The following is an 11838-nucleotide window of genomic DNA, read 5'->3' on the forward strand; positions in this document are numbered from 1 at the left end:
GAGGGGGCCCCGGTACCTGCTGAGGCGGGTAGGGCCCAGCGGGGCGGGCTCCCCCTCCTCGGGCCGCGGCTGACGGCGTGAGGCCTCGCTCCCGGCCTCCGCCCGAAGCGAGCCGTGTCTCGGTGGTTTCCCTCTGGAGCAAGGTCCGCAGTCGGGGGTCCCGGTGTGACAGCCGCTTGTAGGGCCTCCCTGGAGGAGCGGGGCGAAGAGGAGTGGTGGGGGTAATTTATTCTATTCCGTAATTATTGCTGCTAACGAAGCAGCCGGGGAGGGAAAGGGCTTCCCCTGTGAGATGCCGGCTGCAGCTTCCCAGGCCTGCAGGAGGGAGCAGGGGCAGGCCCGGCCTGTTTGCTTTGCACTGCCTGGCCTGTGCCTGTCCCTCTGCCAGGGCCCTGCAGCTTGGCATGAGCTGCCCCGGTCGCTGCCCTGGGGAGCAGGCGGCACTTCTCGTCGGGTTGGGCAATAAACCTCGGTGGCGTTTCCAGACCAGCCTAGCCCGCTGTGGGGGCAAAGGAAGGCAGGTAGCAACCCCGACGCTTGGCAGAATGACAGATCCTGTCTGGTAACAGCACGGAGCTAACTGACTCTGGACATGGGAGGACATTTTCTGCTCATTTTGAACCTGATGTGATGGTGTTTGAGTAACGCAATCTTTTCCTCAGGAAATATTTGGCCACTGGTGAGATTACAGATCCTGCTCTTCTCCCCTGCACGGGAGGGGCTATTGGCCTATCAGATCTGAGTGCGCAGGCTGTAATCTTAATCTGTTCATGACAGCCCTGCTACAGGTGCAGGCTCAATGCATCTTGTGAGCAGAATCTCATGGTAATGTGTTTCTTGGGCACATCACACTTGAGTTCAAAATGTTCTTGTAAATGTTTATCACAGAACTTTGCTGCAAGGTTAAAATGTCTGTGTAGCATTGCCCTGAGACTGATGATACCTCTTTTTCTCTCTCTTTTTCTTTTTTTTCTTTTTTCTAAAAAAAAAAAAAGTACCTAAAACAGTGGAAATAATTGAAAGCTTCCTACTAATAACAGGCTGTTTTGATGTGGTCCTTATTGCCTGGTTTACTGACATAAAGAGAATTACATTTGTCACTGGCAGTCTTACAAACTTTTAGTTCTGCTATGCTAGCTGTGACTTTTTTTTAAATTATTTTTGTGTTTCGTTCTGTTTGACCAGTGATAATTGGCTAGCCAAGCTTTTTTCTGTCTATAGTCAGTGTCCCATTTTGGTTGTTTGTGTAAAGGTGGTGCTGGTGTGTTTTGGTTTGTAATCTTGCAGGGAAGTGTGCAGGGAGGGTCATAAATCTGTAGCAGTGTTTGGTGGCTTGTTTTTTGTGTGTATGTGTCTTTTGTTTTACTTACAGAGCAATATCTTAAATTTTGTCATTTCCCTGTTGAGCAAAAGTGAAAGTTAGATGCTGGGTACAAGCTTCTGCAATCAGTTACCCTTTTTAACTTTTTGTAACTGTAGGCTCCTCATTCAGAGGAGACTAGGTGAAAAATCATAGTAATATTAAAAAAATAAATCGGAAGCGATCTGAAGCATCCTCTTTACTAAAAGAATTTAATGACTAAGCTATAACAGAAACATTTACTTATGCAGTCACCTCCATAAAAGGCAGTGTTAATTAAATCTGTTACTGCCCAACCTCAGGCTTCAACTAGAACCTCTCCTCTGCTATCCCAGGCGTGGATGGAGGGCATGGTACCGTACTATTATTCCCACAGATGTTCACGGAAGTCACTGAGAGAAAGGAGCAGGAGCATACACAACAGTCCTGTCTCAGCACAATGCAAGTCTAGGTTTGAATTGTTGCCACCTTGAAAACTGGGCTGTATTTGAAATCTTAATAGTCCCACCAAAATGATGTAATTTCACTTTTAACTAGTCCGTGGCAACAGGTACAGGTTTACAGGGTAGCTTCTAGAATGTTCTAGCACTCGAATGCAGCGTTGCGTTCAGGGTAACGCTCAGAGGCGCTGGCCTGTTAATTGCAGGGTTTTGATAGGCCCGATATTGCTGCACCAAGCCCTATGGGGGAAAATACAGCCCAGTTCTTGTTCATAAGTTTTAGTTCTGTGGGTTTTTCCCCCTTCCCCAGAACCCTTGATCTTGAAGATGGTGAGTAGCCAGCCTAAGTACGATCTAATACGGGAGGTTGGTCGTGGCAGTTATGGTGTGGTGTACGAAGCAGTCGTCAGGAAGACCTCTGCACGGGTCGCGGTGAAAAAGATTCGGTGCCATGCTCCAGAGAACGTGGAACTAGCTCTGCGTGAGTTCTGGGCACTTAGCAGTATCAAGAGCCAGCATCCCAACGTCATTCACCTGGAGGAGTGCATCTTGCAGAAAGATGGTATGGTGCAGAAGATGTCCCATGGCTCCAGTTCCTCCCTTTATTTACAGGTACATGAAGCTGAGGTAATGGGGTGGAAGTAATTAATATGGATGTGTAGCTGGGAGGGAAGGAGGTGGGCAGCCATGATGATTTTTTTTTTTGAGGTATGTTTAGTTAGGAGAGGGTATTGTTTGCATTGTTGACACCCAAAAATTATTCTATACCTTTAAAAGAGTGTATCTATTGAACAGTCACCTGTATCTTGTAGTTTGAAGCCATGCCACTCTAAAAGACTCCGTGATTTTTTAATGCAAATCTGCTTTGATAATTTAAGGAAATGCCACAGGTAAAGCAGAAGGGAGGTGTAGGCTGTTGTATTACTTGATAGAAGCCCTCCTGCAGGGTTAATGAGCAGACCTGTACTAATGTCTTGAGACAGAGCTCCGAAGAATTTCTTAATTTCGGATGTCCTTGGAAGAGGAAGTAACCATCTTGATTTAGGAAGCCAACACTTAAAATTCTTTCAGAAATAATAAGCAATTGGTAGTGTGTGGTGAGCCATTTTCTTTTTTGAATAAATAACTATTAATCTCTTCCAAGAGAGGTAAAGGTTTGATAAATAAGGGAATAAATATTGCTTGCCCTGTATGACTACTGAAAGTGTCCTTTAAGTTGCCTTTAAGTTTGAAGATGCGTATTTTTGAAGAATAAGTAGCTCTTGAAAGACTCTACGGATAATCTGATTCATTCCCTTGTCAAGAAGCTGCCCCAACTATAAATCATCCCCTGGCAGAAATTTGTGTCTCTAGTTTAAAAAGTCAGTAGCCCACTCAATGTTTATTGTGTTATCCCTAGTCAGCTTTTATCATTTCAGTTTTTATTGTTGTCATTCTTGCATGTCTAATGTAGGACCTTTTGTTAGTGAACATTCATCTGACAACCCTTCAGGGCTGTCCAGGTCCTGTTGTGCCAAGTGCTGTACCAGCCTGAGAAGGAGGATTCTTGCCTTTGTAAACTTGCTGTAGCTTGGTAGTTGTTACTGGCCTGCTTTTGTGAAGGGATTAGGGTAAAATAATACTGGCTAGCTCCTGTGGGAGAAATTAGTGCCTTACCTTCCTAGTCATGAGTGGCTCTGTGAGAGATTGCATCAAACTTGTGGACAGCTGTACAGGGAGGAGCTTAAAAAAAGCAGGGTGGAACTGCAAGGTGGGGGAGAGCTTTCGGATCACCTGCAGCATTGTTTTTTATGGTAGTGCCTATTAACAATGCAGCATATAGATCCCTGTCTGGTGCAAGCGCTACAAATTGTTTTCCTGCTCCAGAGAGCAAAGAGCAAAGGGCAGAGCTGAGTTGACTCTGAAGAGACTGGGATCAGTTTATAATAGCATGTGTTAAAATAGAGAAAATCAGATCTCCCTTGGCTTGCCCTCTCCTCTCCCCACCCCAGGTGATATTACGTTACAGAGCTGAACGGGTGCAGTGTGTGAGGAGGCTGGCCAGGGAGGGGGTATTAGTGTCTCCTGAAGGGCTTTGGGGCAGGTGCTTAGCTGGTGTCAGCTGAGCTAAGACAGTAAAGCAAGAGTCCTAAACTAGCCTAGTCTTGTGGTGCTTTGCCACTGTCACAGACGTGGTAGTGGATTTTGTTGTCTTAATGCTCTGAACTGAGATGCAAGTACAGCTTCTGTACAGCCGTGTGGAGGGGAGAGGTGTGTGTGGGTGCTCACTTGGCAAAGGAGACTCCCTGCTGTCCTGTGATACCTTAATCTCACTGTTACTGACTATAAGACCTAAATACGTATTTTTCTAGTTCTAACATGGATTTACTGTTTTAAGTTGATCCCATTTGAGTACTAGCTGTGCTTGTAATTAAAGGTAGCTATAAATTGGTAGCAATTTTGCTCTTGGATGGAAGAGGTTGCTTTTTAAGGCACTTTAAAATGCCTCTCTAAACATTAGTAGCTACCTTAATTTTTGAAAGCCTGTAGGAGCTACATTTGGTTCAGTATACATTGGTTTACTACTAACAGAAATAATTGCGAGGCTTACCTTCCAGAGCATGCCAAGAGCCACCTCAGAGGAGCCGAAGAGGCAAATGTGTAGTTTTGTAAACAGGATTAGTAAAACTGACTGCTGGTTTTACTTTGCTTTTTGTATGAAGCAGCTATTAGAACTGGCTGCTCAAGCTACTCACTGCTTGTATTCTAGAAAACAGCTAGTGGGTGGTGGTGGTGGGAAAGGTGTTATGTGCAGCAGCTGTTCAGCTGTGCCTGTAGACTGGCATTCTCCTGAGTTAAGGGATCCTGTGTTAACACTTGCTAGAACACGTTAATGTGTAAGGAATGGAGAATAGGCTTTGAAAATCTATTGTGGCACTGCTTCATCAGTGGAGGACAAATAGAACCCCCTGGCACTGTATGGAGTTTGTTTATACATTAAAGTTGTTAGCAGAATGGGTGGGACAGGCTTTGTTGGGGTGGGACACTGTCCAGCTGAAACAGATGGGAGTGCAATGGCCACTCAGTATCTTTCAAAATACTGTTATCTGGGTCTAGCTCTAGCTTTTGGGCAGGAGTGTCAACTTGATACGCTTCACGTGCATGAAAATAAGGAGGCTGCCAAATAACATTGTGTTGTGTTTATTTTTTTTTTTTACATCAGAAACTTTGCATAAAGTTTTATTTTCACTAGTTGCAATATCTTGCTCTCTGGATTGTCGAGAGGAAGATCCAAACTTCATGCATTTTTCCATCATATCTTTATATTCTTGTGGTCATCAGGTAGTTACGTTTCTTTTCCTTGTTGCAGCTTGTAGAGACCTCATTAAAGGGAGAAATAGTCTTTGACCCCAGAAGTGCTTATTACCTCTGGTTTGTAATGGATTTCTGTGATGGAGGAGACATGAATGAGTATCTGTTGTCCCGAAAGCCGAACCGCAAGACCAACACCAGTTTCATGCTTCAGCTCAGCAGTGCGCTGGCATTCCTGCACAAAAATCAGATTATTCATCGTGATCTCAAACCTGACAATATTCTGATATCTCAGAGCAGGATGGATGCTAGTGACTTGGAACCTACCCTGAAAGTAGCTGATTTTGGGCTGAGTAAAGTATGTTCAGCCTCAGGACAGAATCCCGAGGAACCAGTCAACGTAAATAAGTGTTTTCTATCAACTGCGTGTGGGACTGACTTCTATATGGCCCCCGAAGTCTGGGAAGGACACTACACTGCCAAAGCAGACATCTTTGCGTTGGGAATTATAATCTGGGCAATGTTGGAAAGAATCACATTCATAGATACGGAAACAAAGAAAGAACTTCTGGGGAGTTACGTCAAGCAGGGGACAGCAATCGTCCCTGTTGGAGAGGCGCTTCTAGAAAACCCTAAAATGGAACTGCTCATCCCCGTAAAGAAAAAATCCATGAATGCTCGAATGAAACAGCTGATCAAGGAAATGCTGGCTGCCAACCCGCAGGACCGACCCGATGCTTTTGAGCTAGAACTGCGATTAGTTAACATAGCTTTTAAAGACAGCAGCTGGGACACGTGACCTGCCTGACATCTCTTGATAAGAGCTGCTTCTCACCTAACTGATGGTGCAACTTAATGGCAGTAAAAGAAACGAGCCTGAACTCAACCTGCAGGGTGTAGTTTCTACCAAACGAATCTCTTTTTGAGTTTCATAAATGATACGAATGTGAGTTGGCCGTTGTGTTAACAATGCGTTGATGTGTATAATACCAGGATGTTACATGCAAGTGTAAGATGTGACAATGTTCGTTTGTGTATGCTGGCAGTGGGATGTCTTAAGAGCTGAGACTTGGTTTCCAGCACTATGTCATGGAGTATTTCATACATTCCAGTTTCCTATGTCAGTATTAGGAACTCTTATGGAAAAAAGAGATTTGCATGCTGGTAGTGCAAATCTTCAGGCTTTGTAAAGTAATTCTGTGTATATATTTATGTATACGAGTGACTGGGAGTGTATGCCACTTTTCTTAAATTATTTGCTATGGGTCTGAATGATTGCGGTCTGCTAGAAAACTAGGTGAAGAAGATAGATGAGAAGCATTCCTTCTTCTCCAGGCCTGAATAACTTTATTATTTATTTTTGTTATCTAATGTCAAAGGTAGGGTCTGAGACTTGACTTTGTAGACAAAAAATGCAATGCAAGGGGATCAGCAGTTTTTTAAAGTGCTGACATGGCCAAGCTTAGCACTTACAGCTTAATGAGCTTGTCACTGAGGGAGTCAAATTAAAAATGGATGCAATCAGGTGCTAGCATGTTGGCTAGTTCATTAATCATTTGATTTTGCTTTCTTCTAATAATCAAATACTTTTAACCAGTTAATCTACAGTTTCACAACATGCTCTCTACTCTTCTATCTATAATCCAATAGCACCTTCAGGATTTATAATAGCAGAGTACTGTGGGCTTAGTTTATGGAAATGTGGGTAAGGGAATCCAGCAGCATAGAGTGTTATTTTTAAGATTCTTCAAAATATGGTGGCAGCATAGTTTTCCTGTTAACTGAATCTGACTAGTAATACTGGTCATGGCCTCTTCCTTTCTGGCACTGCTTCTAATCTGGTAGTGATGAGGAGATAAAGGGGTGACTGTTTGTCTTGTAGAACACACCTATTCTCAAATATGGGAGAAAACTCAGTAACCAGTATGTGAAAGGTATCTGATTTGTGTTGCAACCTTGGCTGATTTTTTTTTTATTTGTTTTCCTCCATTTAAAGAAGTAATATTTATTTAAAAGCACAGATGATAGGATGGAAAGCTTTGAAGTAGTTGAAAGGCTGCTTATCCCCAGCTCTTACTCCCCAGAAGCAGACTGATATGCTAAGAGAGGTTTCACTGCAGCCACCTGACACTGTACGGCAGACAGAAGCTGCTTTGTAATAGTATAGCACTTAGGTCATGGTCCTGCACCCACAAGAACATTCTCATCAATCTGACCTTTTGGAAGAAGTAGAGTCTTAAAAAATTGCCTTTAAAGCTGCAACAAAGGCCAGCTTTCTTAAAATCAATTTAATGGTTTGTTTTGGTTTTTTCCCCAAAAACTTACCCGAAAACTGCCGTAAGTATTTCCTTGTATAATTTTTTTCTCAGATACTGTTCCCTCTCAGTGCTGAGAGCAGTTCTGATCAGTCAGGGTTTATTCTGCCTGAGTATGAATAAACAGCACAAACAAAATATAATTTTTTTTTATTCTTCCAAAAGCAAAGGATTCTGATTCTACCAGACTTCTGGGGCTTTACAGACTACAGGTGGTTCTTACCTGGTGCTGTGTAGAGCAGGTGCCAGATACCCATGGGGCCTTAGTCCTTAATTCTTGTTATTTTGCTTCACTTTATTGTTTAAGGCAAGTTGTCTAAACAGTGATTCTTGGACAAATACACCTTGCTGTCTCTAAACAATGTAGATTGCTTAGAAGATGCTAGAGAAGTAACTTTTAGAGACAGTGTTCCTGACTACAGCAGAGTGCCTCACTTCAGCATCAGTTGGCAGGGACAGAGGCGGCTGCATCGTACCGAGGATACAGCCTGTTGCCTATGTGGCTGTCCCAGTGTTGCTCCTTCCCTGCAGGGAGCTTGGTCTATAAAAGATGACTTGGAGCCTATCTGTGAGCAACGATAAGGAGAGATCTGTTTATTCTTGTGTTCTAGAAGGGGAGATCTGTTTGTTCTCATGTTTTAACTGACTTCAGTACCACTGAAGCCTCAGCTTGTTACTGAAAGGAGGAAAACAAACCTGTCGCTGTCTGTGCCAATACTGTTTCACAGTACTTATATTTCAGTGTGGTCATTCGATGAGTAAAGTTTTAAGAGGGTATATCACTTTTCCTTGTTAAACTTGATCTTTTTAAAAATACCTTGTTAACTTCCTTCTCTCTTGCCCACCAAAGTCAGAATCAACTGTATTATCTTGAAGTATGAATCCTACTACAGAATAATACTACTTACCTCTAAGGCACTTTGCAAATCATCTGATTCTCCTCTGAGGTATTTCAAAGGATGCACACCAAATGTGCTGCCTGCCTGCAGTGCAGAAACAAGTGAATGGCACAGTAAGGTTTTGGGTTTTTTGACTCCCAAAGTGTTTCTTTGCACTGATTGCCACTTTAAAGGGTGGGGGTACCTGAAATCCCTCTCATGGTGCTTAGCCTTGCTGTTGGGTGACACTGAGTGTTTCCTTGGTTAACACTGAATGGTAGTCCTTGAGGTCTGTGTTCTGTTTGATTTCTGTTGTCTGAGGTCTTTGTTTTAAAACCTTTGATAAATCAAATTGTTGTAGCAGCTATGGAGTTACTCACCAGCGTGACACAAAGTCAAGATACTTTTCAGCACTCAGAAAAGATTTTTTTTCAAATCTTTCTTTAAAAACTGTAAAATATATTTTATGGAGAATTTATAATGAGGAAATTTATTGTGTAATTTATTAAGTTCATGACTGTTTTTGAAATAAAATCTGAATTTCAATGAAGTTTCTGACCTTTCTACAGAGAAATGCTTTCTTCTCAGTGCAGTGTCATCTAGCTGTGAGCAAAGCTGCAGAAGGGTTTATTTGCTGTGCTAGGACAGAAGTAAGCTGTAGTACTTCACAGTCACACCGTAAGTGATCCTAAGCTTGTAAAAGGTGCTAGGTTGGCTAATAGCTGTGCTGCTCATCGTCTGTGGGTAGCGGCAGTGCCAGACTTCCACTGCTGGAGGATTTGACAGAGGGAGGCCAAACTGGATGTGAAAACAGAGCTGGCTCCTGGACCACTTGAAGTGAGCCATGTCTGTGTGGGCCCTGCGGCTTCTGCCAAGCCCTTGAAGAATCAAAACAGTGCTCTTCTGGGTGTACCTCACTTTCAAAGAGGGGATTAAAGACTAAAAGCAGCATTCTTGCATCCAGTATGTGCTTGAAGTTGTTATTACAAGCAGACTGAGTACCACCCTGGGCTGTAAGGGAATCTCTGGCAGGCTCTGCCTACCCTGCTACTGGTACCGCTGGATTTTTGAGGCTGCAAATAGATGTTGCTGCTCTCCTGGGCACTGATGCTTCTCTCGTCGAAGCAAGCCTTTCCCCTCTAGTTCCTGCCTTTGCCGGGGTAGGATTTCACCCAGAAAGCTGCCAGCCCTTGTTCTGTGGGTGAACCTCGTTATCCCCCCTGTGCAGAGGGCTGAAGGCAGCCCAGCTAATGTGTGCTCTGCTGGGTTTCCCTCCTGTGTAGGAGGGCCGAGCGCTGCTGGCTTCAGCTGGAGCTGGTGGAGGGAGCAGGCGTGTGCAGGCTGCTGGGGCTGAACTGGGTGTAGATGGTCTGGAGGTTTGTGAGGGATAGTGGCCTGCTGGTCTCACATGCCCCAAGAAACCTTAGAAATAAAGGTGAGGAAACACTATTACTTCTACGTGCTACAGGAGCCTAGGAGTCATTTGCATGTTTTAATTAACAGTGCTCTGGAACAAAGGGTTGTGCAGACTGGGAGTGGGAATAGTGCAAACTGGAAATGCTGTAAATTGTTTTGTCTTGCCATTTCTTACCCCCGCAACACACCCAAGCCCAGTCATCTGCTGCGTGCCATGCGCTTGCATTGTTGCCTGCGTATCCTGGTGCCAGAAATCAGCAGATTCCCCACCTGGCAGGAGCTGCGTGGTTAAACCCGTAAATCAATGCAGTCATTGCAAAAGAGAAAGGGATTAAAATTTAGATTATTTTTTATTAAAGGATAAGCACCTTAATTAAAGGAGAAGGTCACACATATTTGATTAGTTGTAAGACTGGTGTTTTTAAATATAGACACAAGCTAAATTCCTCCCCCGCAAAATGAAGAAAACTAAGCCTACGTACTTGAAATATATATCTAGTCCATAGAGGAGGGAAAAAAATCTCCAAGGAAATGCACTGGTGCAGAAATTAGATGTAACTAAGGCTGCGTCTCAGCTGGAATAACCCAACCTTCGCTTTATTTTCCTTTTTTCTGCAGAATGCCGAGGCCTTGGGCTCCAGCTTGCCCAGCCCGTTTCCTTGGGCAGGGCTTGGCTAGGCGATCCCTGCTCTGCAGCGCTGGGCTTAGGAACTCGCCTTGTTTGTATTTTCATTTTGTGTTGGTTTAAACAGAGTTTTCCTTCATGCCAGCCAATCGTTGGTCCTGCGCAAAGTGCAGCGTAATGGCAGATGTTGCTTTGTGGTTGAGATAAGTCCTGTCTTGGGGAGCCGGCAGCCGCCTGCCCGCCCCTTGGAAGGGTGCCCTTGCTTCAGAGAAACAACTTTTTTTTATCCCCCCAGCCCCATGCAGTGGCTGGCTGAGCCGACACACATGCTCAGGTGGCCTTTGGACCGGGGACAGCACAAACGGCTGAATTTTTGTGTTGTTTTTCCCTTTGTTCCACCCATATCCAGTGAATCCTTCTATGGGGTATATCGATTGTTAAGTGTTTTTAATCTTTACTGGTGGTTTTTGTGGTGAACGCAGGGAGTTGTCCCACAGATAACTAGTTAGGAGTATTTAAACACAAACTCTATTTAATGGGCACTGCTGAGCGTTGACTGTTTAGTTTCCTTTTCGGTTGGAGGGGCTGGGGAGCCGTTTATGCAAAGTGCAATTTCTATTCTGAAGTGCAATGAAGGAAGAGGGATGTATCTGAAATGCCACAAACTGTCCAGACCGTCTGCGCTGTTTGGGGAGGGGTGGGAGGTGGAAATACAAGACTGAGCTGCTGCAGATCTCTCTTCATTAGCTCTGTAAGCGTTTTTGGGGAGCCTGAGACCGCGGACACTTGTAAGCAGAGCAAGCGAAGCATGGAGAAGTGACCTGAAGGATGAGCCAACACCACCACTGCGTCGCTGCGAGGGGAGCCGAGGCCCAGGTCATGTTCTTCTGAAATCCCTTTGTTCCCAGATGAATTTCCAGATTATTTGGGTGCCTGAAGCAGAAGGCAATTGCATAAGGGCTGCAGTTCATGAGGAGCAGCTGGGGCCAGTGCAGGGGCCACGGGCTGAGCCGTGGGGCTGGTGGTGGTTGGAGATGCAGCCGCTCTCTTTGGGGCAGCCCCATATTCCCAGCTCCCGTCCCACACTCCACCAGGTAAAGCGTGCTGGGCTGGGGTGCTGGAGGACACAGCTGACTTGCTTTGCATCCTCCTGAAGAGGGCAAAGGGAGAACTGCTGCTAGAATTGCAAGTGCTCAGAGGCCTCTTTAATCTCTGGGGTTTGAGATGAAAAGAGATGCAACCTAAAAACCTTTGCGTGTCCCTTGCAGCAGGTGGTGGGTTCAGCCTAGATGCTCGTTGTTGACCCTGGGGAGCCTTCCCTCAGTCCTGGCAGTGCCTTCCATCTCTCTCTGCCTTTCCTGTCTGTCCCTGTGGTCCCAGTACTGACCTGTTTTGCTCCTATTGTGGTTTAGCCCCAGCCAGCAACTGAGCACCAACGCAGCCGCTCGCTCACTTCCCCTCCACCCAGTGGGATGGGGGAGAGAATCGGGGGGGGGGGGGGGGGGGGGGGGTC

General features: G+C 45.0%; 1 protein-coding gene across 1 annotated transcript in view; it reads left to right on the forward strand.

Moving 5' to 3' along the window:
- Window positions 1–6: 6 nt before the first annotated feature.
- The window catches only part of PDIK1L (PDLIM1 interacting kinase 1 like), a 15208-nt gene continuing 3376 nt past the window's right edge, over window positions 7–11838 (forward strand). The window contains exons 1-2 of the mRNA XM_010576132.1: window positions 7–2412; window positions 5150–9996. Coding sequence (XP_010574434.1) covers window positions 2128–2412; window positions 5150–5890 — 1026 coding nt within the window. The 5' untranslated portion in view covers window positions 7–2127 and the 3' untranslated portion in view covers window positions 5891–9996. The remainder of the gene's footprint in view (window positions 2413–5149; window positions 9997–11838) is intronic.

Source organism: Haliaeetus leucocephalus, unplaced genomic scaffold (genome assembly GCF_000737465.1).
Source record: "Haliaeetus leucocephalus isolate CR32 unplaced genomic scaffold, Haliaeetus_leucocephalus-4.0 Scaffold517, whole genome shotgun sequence".
Classification (NCBI taxonomy): domain Eukaryota; kingdom Metazoa; phylum Chordata; class Aves; order Accipitriformes; family Accipitridae; genus Haliaeetus; species Haliaeetus leucocephalus.